At 39.5% G+C, this 16,432-nt stretch overlaps 1 protein-coding gene across 1 annotated transcript; it reads right to left on the bottom strand.

Annotated features, from left to right (window-relative positions):
- Nucleotides 1-883: 883 nt before the first annotated feature.
- On the bottom strand, nt 884-15,491 carry ACTR8 (actin related protein 8). The gene is made up of 13 exons (XM_060766058.2): nt 15,127-15,491; nt 13,042-13,212; nt 11,725-11,835; nt 11,392-11,496; nt 10,131-10,304; nt 9,264-9,357; nt 8,265-8,397; nt 7,267-7,420; nt 5,779-5,874; nt 5,268-5,408; nt 3,310-3,568; nt 2,280-2,443; nt 884-1,133 (listed from the first exon to the last, which is right to left on the bottom strand). Exons 1-13 carry the CDS (start codon nt 15,340-15,342, stop codon nt 990-992), a joined length of 1,962 nt encoding a protein of 653 aa, XP_060622041.2. The 5' UTR covers nt 15,343-15,491; the 3' UTR covers nt 884-989.
- Nucleotides 15,492-16,432: the final 941 nt, after the last annotated feature.

Genomic DNA, 16,432 nt, shown 5'->3' with positions numbered 1-16,432 from the left:
AATTAGGGGAACTCTCTCATCAGGACTATCTGACCAGTTCTAAAACTAAGATTCCCCCCCCCCCCCCAAAAAAAAGGCTTGGATTCCATTTTCCAGTATCTGTACACCTTGTTTTTAGATTTGTTGCTCCTTTAGTTTCTTAAAAATTACTTTTACCATTTTCTGGATTGTATTTGGAGATCTATTTTAAAACTGTTATAAGCAACTTTGAATGCTGTTTAGATAGTGGAAGGATAACACACACACATAATCTGAAATAAAAAGGCCCATTGCTATTTTTAAGAACAGTTTTAGTGTTCCTATTCCACTGTTTTTATCCTGCTGCTGGAAGGTTTCAAAACACTGATTACAAACTCTAAAAGGAAACAGTAGTGCATATACATATGACTTATTTCTATCACAATATTATAGAATATTTTATGTATTTTTTGTAGTTTCAAGAAAAATAGTTTCAAGAAAAATAACATTGGTATGTGTTTGAGTATCTTTGTTAACTAAAGTTCTGGAAATTGCAGCTACTGCAACTAAGCATCCCTGTAATAGTCAACAATAGAAACATATATGACAGATGACTTGCTGCTGAATGTTTCTTCAAGTCAATCCAGTAAAGAGATGTCCAAAATCTACAAACATCTCAAAAAAGATTATGTAAAAAATGTAATTTTCTTTTGCTTTTGCTAAAAAGGAACTCTATGGAAAAATAAAGATGGGGTTGGCAGTCAATGATCGGTTTCATGATGTTCTGCTTCAGAATTATTGGTATGTTCATAAATTATTGTACTAGATCAAACCAGCAGATTGCACAGAGATCCCTACAAAGTATTTAGAAATCCTCTTGTATTGTTATGCCCCCATTTTTTTAGATATTACAGGAGATCTATCGTATTTTTTCTTTATTTTATTAAAAACACAAACATCGGGATCATGGGCATGTTTGGAATTCTAAAGGAAAAACATTAAAACCAGCATCCCATCTTCTCTACACTTCATCACCACACAAAAGCGGCTCTTTCGCGTAACATCCGAACTCCAAAGCGCTGCCATTCCCGTTGATATATCCAGAGCTCCTGTGTTGTATCCAGACATGCTAAAACGGCACCCCCTTTCCAGGCAATCAAACGAGGGTCCATGTCCTGGGTTTAAGAGAGGCATGAACAAAATTGGTCAGCCAGTTAGTGAAATCTAAATAGCACAACCTCACATATGTGGTTTTCATGCAATTCTTGTTCAGAAATGTGGCTAAATTTTACTGCAAAATGCGCTTTCTTTTAAAATTCCTTGATTATGCCCATAGGTACTCATCGCCACAAAAATACACAAGAAAGCTATAAAATGAAAATGTTGCTCATCTATGAATGAATGAATGAATGAATGAAGCTTTATTTATATCCTACCCCGTCTCTCAAATGGATTCAGGGCGATTGTCAACAAAACAGTAACATAAATAATAAAACACATAACAAATGAATTTTTTAAATCATCAGAAATAAAACTAGTCATAATAAATAAAATGGAAAATTACTCAATGTTACAATCAATATAAGACTATGTGAAAGTTTTATATTGGATAACTAATCCTATTTTTTAAAAATTAATTAGAGGAGGATGACTCTTTGAGTCTTGTCTGTTAGTTGAGTTCCTTCTAATACAAAAAAAGGCAATTTTGGTGGGCCCAGGCACCAGGCTTCTACTTTGGCACCTTCAGGAACCACATCGACTGCTAGAAATAACAAACCATTAAACAAAAGCTGTGAAGATGACTGTAATCCCTAAATATTTTTCAAAAATAAGAATTTTATATTACTAAAAGTGAGAGGAGGACCTGCAGTCTATTCAAAAGTGAACTGATGTTCCTGGAGGCTTCCAGGATGAGCAATACATATGGTTTTCCATATATGTGGGTTTGACTTTTGCAATTTGCAAATTTGATTAATATTATTTTGGGAATCTTGAGGTTCTCCAGCATGATTCCATAAAGTCTTGCTGAAGGACCTAGAGATGCCTAGGGTGTTTTCTCAGTAAAAAATGTTTTTTATTATTCCATTTTCCCACTTTCACAGGGGTCCTATATATCCGTAAACCCACGCAATGTGAATGTCTGACTATATTATATTTTTTGGCCCAAAAAGAACCATCTGTGGAGTTTGTGTTAGACACCATAAAAACAACCTTGGGTTTCCTGATGCCCATTCCTTTTGTCAATAGCAGCTCTCATTATCTTATCCTTGTTTCCAACCATTATAGTATGACTTGAACACACAATATTTCCACATAAGTACCTTGGGTCTTGTAATGACTTCTACATTTTCAACAACTCTCCTGAAAGAGGGAGGCATTTTGTTGAGAATTCTGTGTTGAAGAAATTCCTGAGCTTTGTGAAACATCAGGCCACCTCCTACTACCAGGATTGAACTGTACATTTTCTTTTTTGTATCATCTGATGCTGAAAAAATAAAAAATATGAGTTATACACTAAGTATACTTTAAATTTTAAAATAGTACAGAATTACTGAACAGCTATTTTAATACAAACTCACAACAGTTACTACGACAATTCCTTTGGACAAGGCCCTTTTCAATCTGAGCCATCTTTGAAGGCATGATGAAACAAAACAAAAGAAGTCTTCATTTGCCTAAAGAACAGTGATGAAGCTATCAATCTAACCTCTGTGAAATATACTGTTGCTCTCTGGGAGTATGGTGGAGTCTCCTTCTCTGGAGGTTTCAAAGCAGAGGCTGGACAGCCATCTGTCAGGGGTGCTTTGATTGTACTTTTCCTGCATGGCAGAATGGGGTTGGGTTGAATGGTCCTTGTAGTTTCTTCCAACTCTATGATTCTATGTTAGGAAGGGAGTTTCAGAGCGTGGGAGTACCCACTAAGAAGGCCCTCCCTTCTACACAGCCCTATACTCCAGAATATAAGGGCAGGAAATCCCACAGTATCTATCTGTGGACTCAGATAACTTAGTTCAAAGCAGATATTTTGGGATTTTCTGCCTTGATATTCTGGGATATAGGGCTGTGTGGAAGGGCCCTACATCCCATATCATGTGGATGCATGAGAGGAAACGGTTTCTCCAAAGATCTCAAAACACGAGAAAGAGTACAGCCATTCAAAGAACCTGGAAACTGATTGTATATAGCTTTATACATAACCCACAATTAACAGAATATAGGTAAAATAATAAGGATGGTGTCAAACTGCATTAATTCTACAATGCAGATGTACCTTAAGAGACCTATCTTATGTACACTTATGAAAACATGCAATCTTTGCTATATTATCAAAATTAGTAATTGTTTTCTTACCACAACAATCAATGCTGTGTAGAATTGCTTTGTCAAGGCCTAATGCTTTCCCTTCAAACTGTGAAACAGCCGATTTTCTGGACATGTGAGCTGTCAGTGGTTCTTCAGAATCATTTCCACCAAGAATACACTCTCCATGAGAAGCACCCAACTCCACCTCCGGAGGATAGAGATTTTCAGCAGCATTTGCAGATTGGCCACGCATGTCGCCCTCAAATCCACCAGGCTTGGACTTCCGATCAGCTGTTGCTTTTGCAGACTTTACAATGCGAAAAAATAACAATAAGTTATCTTTCAAGAAGATCATATTACATTATAAAGCAAGTATATTCTCCAGAACATCTTTTTAAAAGTTGGAGTAGCCATGCAGTCGAGACAATAAACATCAATTTCTGTAAAACTCCAAGACTGTGTGTGGCCTTTAACACTAAGTAAAATAATAAAGTAACACAAGCAAAACAAGTTACATTTATTTACTTTGACAGACCATGTTCTGTTTGTCTATACTGACTATATTCATTTTTTTTCATGTCGGGAGTGACTTGAGAAACTGCAAGTGGCTTCTGATGTGAGAGAATTGGCCGTCTGCAAGGACATCGCTCAGGGGACGCCCAGATGTTTTACCATCCTGAGGCTTCTGTCATGTCCCCGCATGAGAAGCTGGAGCTGACAGACAGGAGCTCCCCCCACTCCCCGGATTCGAACAGCTGACTTTTCGGTCAGCAGTCCTGTCAGCACAAGGGTTTAATCCATTGCACCACTGGGGGCTTCTATTATATTCAATAGGCTTAGCACTTATCTTCGTCCAGTTCCACAATCTGACTTTCCAAAGACTGCTATCCAATTTACAGTAAAGACTGATATCTCAGTGGGGACAGCACTGTATTGCATCAAAGCAATTAATTACAGAAGGAATGTGAAAGAGGATATCCAAATTGTGGCTTATCTGCAGGCCTGCACAACCTGTGTCCCTCCAGGGGTTTAGGAGTCTGACTCTCAGGAGCCCTTGCCAGCTTGTCCAATTGTCAGGAATTCTGGGAACCAAAGCCCAAGACACCAGAAGTGCCACAGGTTGTACAGGTCTGGTCATATGGGAAGATCTGAAGCAAAGCAGCGGTCTTTCCACCGTTATTGCAGGGCCCCTTCTACACTGCCATATAATCCAGATTATCAAAGCAGATAATCCACGTCATCTGCTTTTAACTGGATTATATTGGTTTAAACTGCCATAAACCCAGTTCAAAAAAGGTAATCTGGATTTTATATGGCAGTGTAGATGGAGCCTTAGAAAGCCATTCCAGCAGGTTGTATTCAGTTACAAGGAAGCTCAAAGACTTATATTCCCCCTTCTCTGATGGCATTTTTTCTCTACTTAGTGATGAAAAGGAGAACTGCTTTTATTTAAGATGAATCTTAATTAGGTGATTAATATTATGGTTAGCTAAAACATGCCTGTTTAATAAAGTACGATCTGAAAATGGCTTCTTCCAAATAGCTGTCACAAGATGAGATGACTTTTGACCAGGTGTAGTCATGGCCTAAGCTGTGGTTACTCCAAAATGAAAGCAAATACTGAATTTCTTCAATTCTAAGATACACTTTCCCCACTATATAAACATCTGTGAGAATGAGGTACATCAGAGAATCATAGCTGTATCTTATGTATTTTTGTTGGTGGTGGTACTGAAATTAGGGTGTGTGTATTACAATTGAAATATGGTACAGAACTTAGATATTTCTTAAGTCTGCACCAGAAGGGGAAATGTGCTAGCTCAAATGATACTGCACAGAGCTCCCATAATGCAAAACTATTGTCTAGCACTACATCTGAATCTACCCAGTTAGTACAATTCTTCTACCTGATCCCTAAAAAGAAAGCTCCAATTAAGTATAATTGGATCTCTGTAGAGAATGAGTCCCATAGGATATGCAAAAAGAAGCAGCAGCTGCACACACACCTGCTCCTGCTTACTTTGTGTAGCTAAGAGATAATGTTCATCATGTGGATCCTCGGGATCACCCTGCGACCTCTGTTGTAAAGATGTCATTTTCTGCCCCACAATTCCAAATGTTGCTGGATAAAACAATGCCATTGGAGCCTATTTGTGAGAGACAGAAAACATTTCACTTTCTCGCAAACTTTTTAAAAGAATTCCATTCAATATTGGGTTATACTTGCTTCACAATTAAAACAAGAAGGCACAGAATCAAATGAACTTCCCATCACAGGTGACATAATTCTTAGCAACAAAATGGGTAGAAAGAAATAGTTGATTTGATGACATATAATTGGGAAACTCCTTATTTAAAAAGCAATCATTAGAGGTGTTAAGATTCGATTAGTGCACATTTGTTGAAGATTGAACAAGATTAGAAGTATAAAACACAGGAAACTAATCCACATCACACCTTTTCCATTTGACTTTACAGCTCCTCAATCCCAAGGGAGAAATGCAACATAATTTTTACCTGTAATTTTTCATCTCCTAAGCGCAACTGATACAACAAAGCTGGAGAATCTGGGTGACGGACTTGGAACTCATGGTCTTTTAGTCCAGATAAATCCTGATCAAAAACACAACAAATTACAATGTTTTACAGTGCACCCTAAGAATTATCTGTTCAGAAGTAGGTTTGAACTGACCTTTTTGGTCATCTGTACACCAATCTTAGCCAGAAAAACAATATTGACCATAAATCCTCTGTGGGCAAAACTTTGAGATCAGTTGACAAAAGAGAGTTCTGCCTAATTTAGTGGTTCTTAACTTGTGGGTACCCAGGTGTTTTGGCCTACAACTCCCAGAAATTCCAGCCAGTTTACCAGCTGATAGGATTTCTGGGAGTTGAAGGCTCAAACATCTGGGGATCCACAGGTTGAAAACCACTGGCCTAATTCATTGCAGCTGGTGAATATTTTCGTCAGCATTACACAGCAAGTAGGAATTCAAGAAAAGTTAAAAAGTTTCTGAAATACTGCATTGGCTTCTTAAAGACGTCTGCTTTCCTTCTTACTCTAGTGAAATGAACAATTGTTTCTTTGTTGAAAAAAATAGACAAACTTTATCAACCACTATATGAATACAATGCTGGACTAGATAGGACTGTCATTAGATAGAGCATAGCTCTTCTGAAGTTCTCTTAGGATGGACATAATAATTGTAAAAGTACTGGAAATATTGGCATTTTCAAGTAATGTAGGAAAATTGGTGTTGAAGAACAAAAGAACTGCATTACTAGATAACATCAAAGCTGAATTCATCACAGTCTTTCCAATAATGGCCAGAAAAAGTCTTTGTGAAGCTCACAAGCAAGATCTGACAGTGAGAACGTCCTCTGATCTTGGCAGCAGGAAGCAAATTGCTCTCAGATAAGCTCGATTTTTAGCTTTCCTAGCTAACAGCCATTGACAGAAATATCCTCCCTTAATTTGACATTTCTTTTACAATTACCCACATCTATGGGTGCAATAATATCCCCTGGCAATTAGTTCTACTTCCTCTGAGTCTCTTGATTTCATTGGATTTCTTCTCTACTTAATAATTGTCCACATAGGTAGGTTGCACAGAATAATATACATATGCAACAGAAACAATAACATCTGAACACACCAAATAAAGCTGCTCATACAGAAACGTAGTACAAAAAAATGAGTAGTTGAACAGCAATATTTTTTGAGTTGTTCTGCTTAGTTCATCTCCCAAACAAACATCTGGTATTTCTCCATTGTCTTATTTCAACTGAGAACTAACTGGCTGTTCCGAAAGTCTAATGTTTTCAGACCCAAGGAAATAATTTCTTCATCGTGCTTAACATTTTTCAACTTTTTGTTAACTTTATAAGGCTTTATCATCTTGCATCACACATCTAAATTATTTATGGCCCTTTTGATTACAGCAAACTGATCAAGAGATGAGTCACCAGCACTGCAGACCATGAAGTTTATGTTTTAGACCTTACCTGGTCTAAATGACAAAATGTTTCTTTTAACTGCTGGAGGAGAAGGCAATCTGTCTTTTTAGATAAATGGCAGTCTCGGTAAGGGAATCCAGCTCGCTGAAGAAGCCAATAAAAGCATCTGGAGACATCAGAGCCTCCATATGCAAGGCATAACCTACCACAAAAATAAAGAAGCCCTTAAGAGTTCTGATGTCTTTCTTCAGAAACAAATCATTGCACGTTGAGGCAAGAAGACAAATAATGTAATGTTATGTCAGCTTTTACTTATCTATTTATGTCTTTGAGCAGAAACATGGTTTACTACACTTATGCACTTCATTGGTTTCACTAATCTCAGAATCACAAACAGAAAATTGTACAGGTTGAGCATCTCTTATCTGGAATCCTGAAATACTCCAAAATTGAAAATTGGCTAAATAGGTAGTTGAGATAGTTGTGTTGGCAATTTGGAGAGAGTGGGTTGATCTCCCTCTATCAGCTCTAACTCCCCATGTGGGGACATAAGAGAAGCCTCCCACAAGGATGGTAAAACATCAAACATCCAGGCATCCCCTGGACAATGTCCTTGCAGATGGCAAATTCTCTAACATCAGAAGTGACTTGCAGTTATTCAAGCTGCTCCTGACATGAAAACAAAATGTACACAAATGTTGTGTCATCCACAAATTACTTAAAAATTGTATAAAATTAACTTCAGGCTATTTGTATAGCCTAGATGAGTTTCACATTTATATGTGAGTTCTATTTCCAAGATGTCTCTTGACTTACATATATGCAAATATAGATTTTCCAGATCCAAATTCCAAAACACTTCTAGTTCCAAGCATTTCAGAAGAGGAATACTCAACCTGTATTTTAAAGATATATCAAAAGCTTTTCAGGAAAATGTTGACTATTACAATATGTTAAAAAGCTTTACATAGCATATCACTCCTTGGCATGGTTTGACGATGATAAGGGAATATTAAATATATGCGCTTCTACTTTTTGATAGTTACCTGGTGTTACGATGAGAAACGCCATCTTCAACACAGCAGATGCTTGTCTTTTGATCCCCCACATCAACAATACATGCGCTACCCAAGCCACTTCCAAAAGTAGCACAGACAGATTCCTGATGCACCACTATTCCTGAAAAAAGTGCAGCAGACTATTGTTATCATTACTGTTGTTGTTTGGGTGCATTTATACCGTAGAACAAATGCAACTTAGCACCATTTTAACTGCCCTGACTCAATGCAATTGAATAATGGGAGCTATAATTTTACAATGTCTTTAGCCTTCTCTGCCAAAGAGTGCTGGTGTCTCATCGAACTACGAATCCCAGGATTCCATAGCATTGAGATATGGTTGTTAAAATGGTATTAAACTGCATTAATTCCACTGTGTAGCTCCAGATACATTTGTCACATGTACATGCTACAAATGAACAAAGAAAATGTGCTTATTTATTTATTTTGTAAATTGGTCAGTATGTCGCCATAAGACACTGCTTCCCTATTATTGTATCTATGCACTTTCCAATCAGTTTCATTTTTATAAGGTTTGGCTGAGAAGTAATGAGACATTAAATAAAATCTTATCTCTAGATCTAGATTTGCAAGCAGCATACCACCTTCATACAAAACGTGACCACCAGAGATAGTCTCTCCTTGTGAAGTTCCAGAGAGCTGTACATGAAAGTTTGCAGATGTCTGACAAGTAGTGAAGTTGAAGCATTCACCTAATAATATATTTAAATAATTGTCACCATCATTTGCACCTTGCTTCCTATATCTAACAATATATACCCATAACTATGTAACACCCAATAATGGAGATGCAGGTCTCATTTTTAGGGCCCATGCTGAAATCCCGTGGTAAAAGCAGTTGATATTTGTATATACCTACAAGGCCACATTGGCTGGATTCTGGGAATTGTGATAAAAAAAGGTAACATTTCCAAATTCTCACTTAACTACCCTCACAGACGACCACAGAGGACACTACTTTATTACCTGAGAAGCCCATCTTCATGAGGATCATATTTACTATTTCCTTAACATGCTGCTTATTATAGATGTCTGGAATCAATAAAATACACCTGTAATACTTAGAAAGAGAGGAAAAATTAGCATTTATGTTGGAAAAATCTAAGTAATTGCTTAATTTAATCATCTAAAGTATTTCAGTTAAGGGAGGGTATTAGAAAACATAACAGATTTAGATTTTGGCTCTGTGATGCCACATTCTTCTCTTGATTTCATCACTTTTCACTAAACTGCTCCCCCGTTTTTCATTTTTTTTTTTGCAAGTGAGGTTATTATATGGTCTCCAAATCTAAGATGAAGTTTTTCTTCCACTTTACCTCCTAGAAAACTGCAGTCTTCTACTTCCTTTTTAGCACTTCCCAGACCTCTATTTTTTTATATTTGCTGCTAAAAATTTAATACATGATTTGAACATGCATCATCTAAGCTACTGTAACTGTTTCTTTTCTGATTTTCCCACTTATCATATGTTCTCTTGTTCATTTCTGTTGACACATTTCTGTTGAACATTGAATGTTTCCCATTGTGTGTTATATTGTTATAAACCGTGCTGAGTCCCCTTGGGGAGATAGAGCAAGCTATAAATAAAGATGATGATGATGATTATTATTATTATTAACTCCACTCTCATTTTATGGTCTACTGTGTGCTAATTTCTTACCTCTTTTCCTAAAACAGAGTAGGGCAAACAGATTCTCCCAAGAGAGAGGGGTATATGGAAGAAACTGCTACCTCACTACTACTATTGCCTTTAGTAGTCAAATTCTTTTACAGAAACAATGCTGAAAAATCTGGGTCACAATTAGATTCTGTTAAAGCCAGTCATTAGCTTACCTTTAAATCTTTCAAAGGTATTTCTAAATATTTCTGTATTGCATGTGACCATATTACTTCAAGATCAGCCAGGACTGCGGTAAGGGAGCCACCAGGCCCCGAGTGAAGGTTAAGTTGTCCTCGTCGAATAGGCCAATGGATATTGTAACAGTCCAAAGGGTTAACATATAGGGCCTGAAAAGAAAATTCCAACATCAGATTATCTCTGATCTGTTTTGTTTTACATAGAATCATAAAGTTGGAAGAGACCTCGTGGGCCACCCAGTCCAACCCCCTCCCAAGAAGCAGGAAAATCACATTCAAAGCACCCCCAACAGATGGCCATCCAGCCTCTGTTTAAAAGCCTCTAAAGAAGGAACCTCCACCACACTCTGGGGCAGAGTTCCACTGCTGAACAGCTCTCACAGTTAGGAAGTTCTTCCTCATGTTCAGGTGGAATATCCTTTCCTATCATTTGAAGCCATTGTTTTGCATCCTAGTCTCCAAGGCATCAGAAAACAAGCTTGCTCCCTCCTCCCTGTGGCTTCCTCTCACATATTTATACATGGCTATCATATCTCCTCTCAGCCTTCTCTTCTTCAGACTAAACATGCCCAGCTCTTTGAGCTACCCCTCATAGGGCTTGTTCTCCAGACCCTTTATTGTTTTAATCACTTTCGTCTGGACACATTCCAGCTTAGAGTCAACATCTCCCTTAAATTGCGGTGCCCAGAATTGGACCGAGTATTCCAGGTGTGGTCTGACCAAGGCAGAATAAAGGGGTAGCGTTACGTCCCTGGATCAAGACACTATACTCCTATTTATGCAGGCCAAAATCCCATTAGCTTTTTAAGCTGCTGTATTACATTGTTGACTCATATTTAACTTGTTGTCTACGAGGACTCCAAGATCTTTTTCACACGTACTGTATATTTGCAGAATGGGGGACACATACTGCTGGCTCAACAGCAGTATGTGTGAAAAAGATCTTGAAGTCCTTGTGGACAACAAGTAAAACATGAGCCAATAATGTGATGCGGTAGCTAAAAAAGCCAATGGGATTTTGGCCTGCATAAATACATTTTGCTGCTAGTTTAAATAGTTGTATTTCTTTATTAGCTGGTTTGCTTTGTTTATCATGCTATACATTGCTTTCAGCTTTTTCTAAGGGTTTTATCGGGGAAGATTAATCACTGTACTTCTGTGTGAAATACTAGTAGATTTGGCGAACCGCTCTGTATACACTGCAGATGATCCAAATACTTTCACTTTTAGTTTTTACCTCTTCTCCAACAAGATATTCTGGGTGATGCCCGGTGTTTGTCCATTTTGTCCCAGAGCTGTGATCTAAAATAGCAGGTCTCATCTGTCTATTATAAGATCGAGCCTGAAATGGAGAATCCAAATAAGAAACAGGGAGGAAAAAAAATATTAGCATATTTGAGATCCATCTAATCCTAGATCAAGAAGTAGCAGGTCAATAATCTCTACCTCCATTCTTCGCCACATAAGATTGTTCAGATCATTTATTTGTTTTTTAGGCACTACTATATTTTTTGCTGCTGTACGCCACAAAACATATTTTTTAATTAATGCCAATTCACAGATGGGATACCTGATCAGGTGACACTGGTATACGTCTGGCACCGTTTGACATCTTCTTGGACCATATTGCTTGGTCAACCATTTTGAGGCCATTTTGTCTTTGCTCAGTACTTTCAGGTTTCTAAATAAAAGCAAACAACACATTAGCCTTCCTCTTTTCACACTTGATGTTACAACAGCCATAGTGCATGGAAAACCTATGCTACAAAAACCCTGCAAAATAAATCTTTATAAAGATCCAGATCACCATCTTTTATTACTCATTTTTCTCATAACCTTTTAACTATACCTCTTAGAAAGAAGACCTTATACAGGGTGAGGCAGCATAACTTCCTTTTTTCAAAACTTAATAAAACCCATTATATGAATCATTTTTTTTTTATAATGTAGGCGCATACCTAAAGTTTTGTTTTACATAGTTTTGAAGATCAAATTAGGTAGGTGACATCCCCCATTCTCCACTCACTGAGTAAACCGATTTATGGCGTTTGTCATGACTCTTGCCAGCATAGCAGGCGTTATGTTGGCAATTTCTTCCTGGATGTTGGTCTTCAAATCTTGTAGGGTCCTTGTACGGTTCACATAAACACAGGATTTCAAAAAACCCCATAGAAAAGAGGCAGCCGGCCACTCCAAATCCGCTCAAAAAGTAGGCCTCAACGGCAAAAGCATGCTCCTCACTGTTCCAACGCATAATGGCGACTGAACTGTGCCAGGACAAAACTTTATACTCCCGCCTCTCGAACGAGACCACTAGCACTTCACTATGTCTTCAACCGACTGAATGGCGCACATTTTTAAAAAGGATGTTACGTTGCCTCACCCTGGCAGAGAATTCTGTAGTCCAATGTTCTTGCATTTTTTAAAAAGGAGAGTTGGAGTTCAACAGCTGAAGAGCCATAGAAAAGAACATTGACATGTGTAGAGAGCTGATTACTCTGAGAGATAAACAGTGAGGTACAAATGTGTACATCCAAAAAACAATAGCATGCATGCTGTTTTCTTGCACAGCACTGATATAAATGTCAAAGAAACAATCCTGTGCAATGTTGATCTTAGTGTCAGGTTTACCGCTCCTCGATCTAGTGCAATGTATAACTTACTGCCACAGTCTGCGTAAATTCCCATACATAACTGGTTCAGATTATGCAAGAGAAACACAACTTCCTATATATATCAAGTGTTATTGTACAAGTCAGGCCCACTCCATGGGAAGCGTAGATGGCCAAGCAAACTGAGCACAACAAACAAAATGTGGAAAACACAGAACTCCAAATGAACAGCTTTAGATGTAATTTCACGTGATATGCAAATGTGCAGGACTTACACTGAGCCCTTCCCTTAGAAGCCAACTGTCTTTGTAAATGGATTGTCCTGTCTGTTTGTTTCTTCTTGCAATGATGTGAGGAATGCTGATGGGGAGTGTGTCCGTAGCTCTGCCAATCCTTAAGGTCATTGAGCCAGGATGTATCACGACGATGAAGTTACTCTGTATTTGCTAAAAGGCAAAACAAAAAAAATTACAGAATGCCAACAAAAAAAACCCCAAGATAAACAGTTAAAGCTACTCTTGTTTGCAGTGTTGGCTGAAATCCCACAGTGCTTAGCAAGGTGACCCCAAGCACTCTGCATAAGGACTGTTCAGCTAATCATCATCATACAAGGTGATCCCAAGAATTCTGAACAAGGGCTGCTCAGCTGCTAACAACAACAACAACAACAATAGGTGATCTGAAGCATAATGCATATAGGCTGCTCAACTAATAACAGTAATAATAATAATACAAGGCGATCCAAAGCATAATGAATGAGGGATGGTCAGCTAATAATAAATAAATAAATAAATAAATAAATAAATAAAAGGCGATCTGAAGCATAATGCATAAGGGCTCAGCTAATAACAGTAATAATAATAATACAAGGTGATCCAAAGCATAATGGATGAGGGATGTTCAGCGAATAATAATAATAATAATAACAATAATAATAATACAAGGTGACCCCAAGCATTCTGTATAAGGACTGCTCAGCTACTCGTCATCATCATCATCCAAGGTGATCCCAAGCATTCTGAACAAGTGCTGCTCAGCTGCTAACAATAACAACAAAAATAATACAAGGTGATCCAAAGCATAATGCATAAAGATTGCTAAGTTAATAATAGTAATAATAACAATAATAATACAAGGCAATTCCAAGCATAATACATGAGGGCCGCTCAACTGCTAATAACAGCGACAACAGTACAAGGAGATCAGAAGCAGAATGCATAAGGGTTACTCAGATAATAATAATAGTAGTAATAATAATACAAGGAGATCTCAAGCTTAATGCATGAGGGCTGCTCGGTTAATGATGATGATGATGTTGATGATGATGTCAAACTACAAGAAACGAGATTCCATCTGAACATGAGGAAGAACTTCCTGACTGTGAGAGCCGTTCAGCAGTGGAACTTTCTGCCCCGGAGTGTGGTGGAGGCTCCTTCTTTCGAAGCTTTTAAACAGGGGCTGCATAGCCATCTGTCAGGGGTGATTTGAATGCAATATTCCTGCTTCTTGGCAGAATGGGGTTGGACTGGATGGCCCATGAGCTCTCTTCCAACTCTTTGATTCTATGATTCTATGTCAGTAAAACAATAATAATAATAATAATAATAATAATAGAACTGCAAAGACCCTGGCAGAAGCCAGTCAAGGTAATCCCAGTAGTGACTGGCACACTGGGTGCAGTGCTTAAAGACCTTGGCCTGCACTTAAACACAATCGGTGCTGACAAAATTACCATCTGCCAGCTGCAGAAGGCCACCTTACTGGGATCTGCATGCATTATTTGCCAATACATCACACAGTCCTAGCCCCTTGGGAAGTGTCCGACGTGTGATCCAATTCAACATCTTGTTGTGTTTCAAATAATAATAATAATAATAATAATAATGTCAGTAAAATAATAATAATAACAATAATAATAATAATGGCGCCTCCAAGCATCCTGCATAAGGACTGCTCAGTTAATTATCATCATCATCATGATACTGGTCAAAAGACATTTAACTAACTACCAAGTTTGCAAAATCTCTGTGTTTTTTTTTTCCTTTTCCTTTTTAATCTGTGTGTTTGTTTTGTTCTGTTAGAATTGTAACACAATGGTATGGTTGCTGATGACACGATAAATAATAAATAAATCATTACCATACAAGGTGATCCCAAGCATTCTGAACAAGGACTGCTCAGCTAATAATAATAATAATAATACAAGGCGACCCCAAGCATTCTGCACAAGGGTTGCTGCTGCTAATAATACTAATACTACTAGTCCAATGAGAAGAGGCCCTCTGACGTCAGGCCCTGCCTGTGTGTGTGGGGGGGGGCTGGGGGCGAGGGGGGCTCTTGTGTCCCGGAAGGGGCCTGACCTCCTGGAAGGATTCGGGGACGGCGGCGGGGACGATGGGCCTCTTGGATCCTCCGCCTCCGCCGCCTCCTCCTCCTCCTCCTCCTCCGCGCTGCTCCTTCTCCTTGTCGCGCTCCTTGTCCTTCCCATTCTCCGCTGCTGCTGCTGCTGCTGCTGCCGCCGCAGAGGAGGAGGAGGAGGCCGCCGCCGCCACTTCCCCCTTCTCCGCTTGAGTCATCCCCGGGACGGCGGTGGCGAGGACGGCGAGGAAGTTGCCCTGCAGACGGAGAGGAGGAAGAGGAGGAAGCGGCTCCTCCTGGAAGAAGGCGGGGCCAGGCAGGGCGCCGCCCCAGGAACAAGCCAGGCCTCCGCTTCTTCCCCGGCTTATGCCAGGGAATGCATCTGCCCCGGCTGCTAGGAATTGTGGGAGTTGAAGTCCAGAACACCTGGATGGCTCCACCTTGCCTGGTGCAGATGCAGGCCTGTAGCGAGGGGGTGGTTTTAGGGGTTCAACCCCCCCCCCCGAAATGTTTCAGATTTTTTTTAAAAACCTGGTTTACTGATGAATTTTAACTGGTTAACCAAACCCCCATGCTAAGTCTATGAGATGCAAACAATTAAGAGTCCCTCCAGAACTGTAAGCACTATCTCAAGCAAATATTGACAATTTATTCACACTGTCATTACTTGCAGCAATAGCCGATGTAGTGAAGCAACCAAGTTCTCATTAAGGAGAACTTGGTGCTCTCATTAAGGAGGCCAGACTTGGTGGAGGTGGTTAACAGGGGTGGAGCCAGGCCCGTAGCCAGGATTTCGTTTCGGGGGGGGGGGGGGGCTGAATTTTTTTTCAGGGGGGGTTTCGGGGGGGGGGGGCTGAGTTTCGGGGGGGGGGGGGCTGAGTCTGAGCGAAAGAGGGTCTAGCCTAGCAAACCTTTTGTATCATTACCCCAATACCCCCATGCATATGGGATATATTGAGTATGGTGATCAGATCATGATATGAATAAACATAACAGTTTAAATAATGCACCAGTAAGGCCTTTTCGCGAACCACCATGAAAATTTCGGGGGGGGGGGCTGAAGCCCCCCGAGCCCCCCCCCCCCCCCCCGGCTACATGCCTGGGTGGAGCTGCAGGCTATGGAAGGTTGCTCTGCCCCCTGCTGTGCTCTTTGCTTCAGCGTGAGCTAGGAGGCAGGTTTCAACCCCCCCCCCAAATTTTCAACCCTCTCCGAAATTTTCAACCCCCCCCCCCCCAAATTGTCAAACCCCCCAAAAATTGTCAACTTTCCCTGAAATTTTTTTCTGGCTACAGCCCTGTGCAGATGCA

Source organism: Anolis sagrei, chromosome 2 (assembly GCF_037176765.1).
Source record: "Anolis sagrei isolate rAnoSag1 chromosome 2, rAnoSag1.mat, whole genome shotgun sequence".
NCBI lineage: Eukaryota > Metazoa > Chordata > Lepidosauria > Squamata > Dactyloidae > Anolis > Anolis sagrei.
This window is presented reverse-complemented; position numbering and strand designations above follow the sequence as displayed.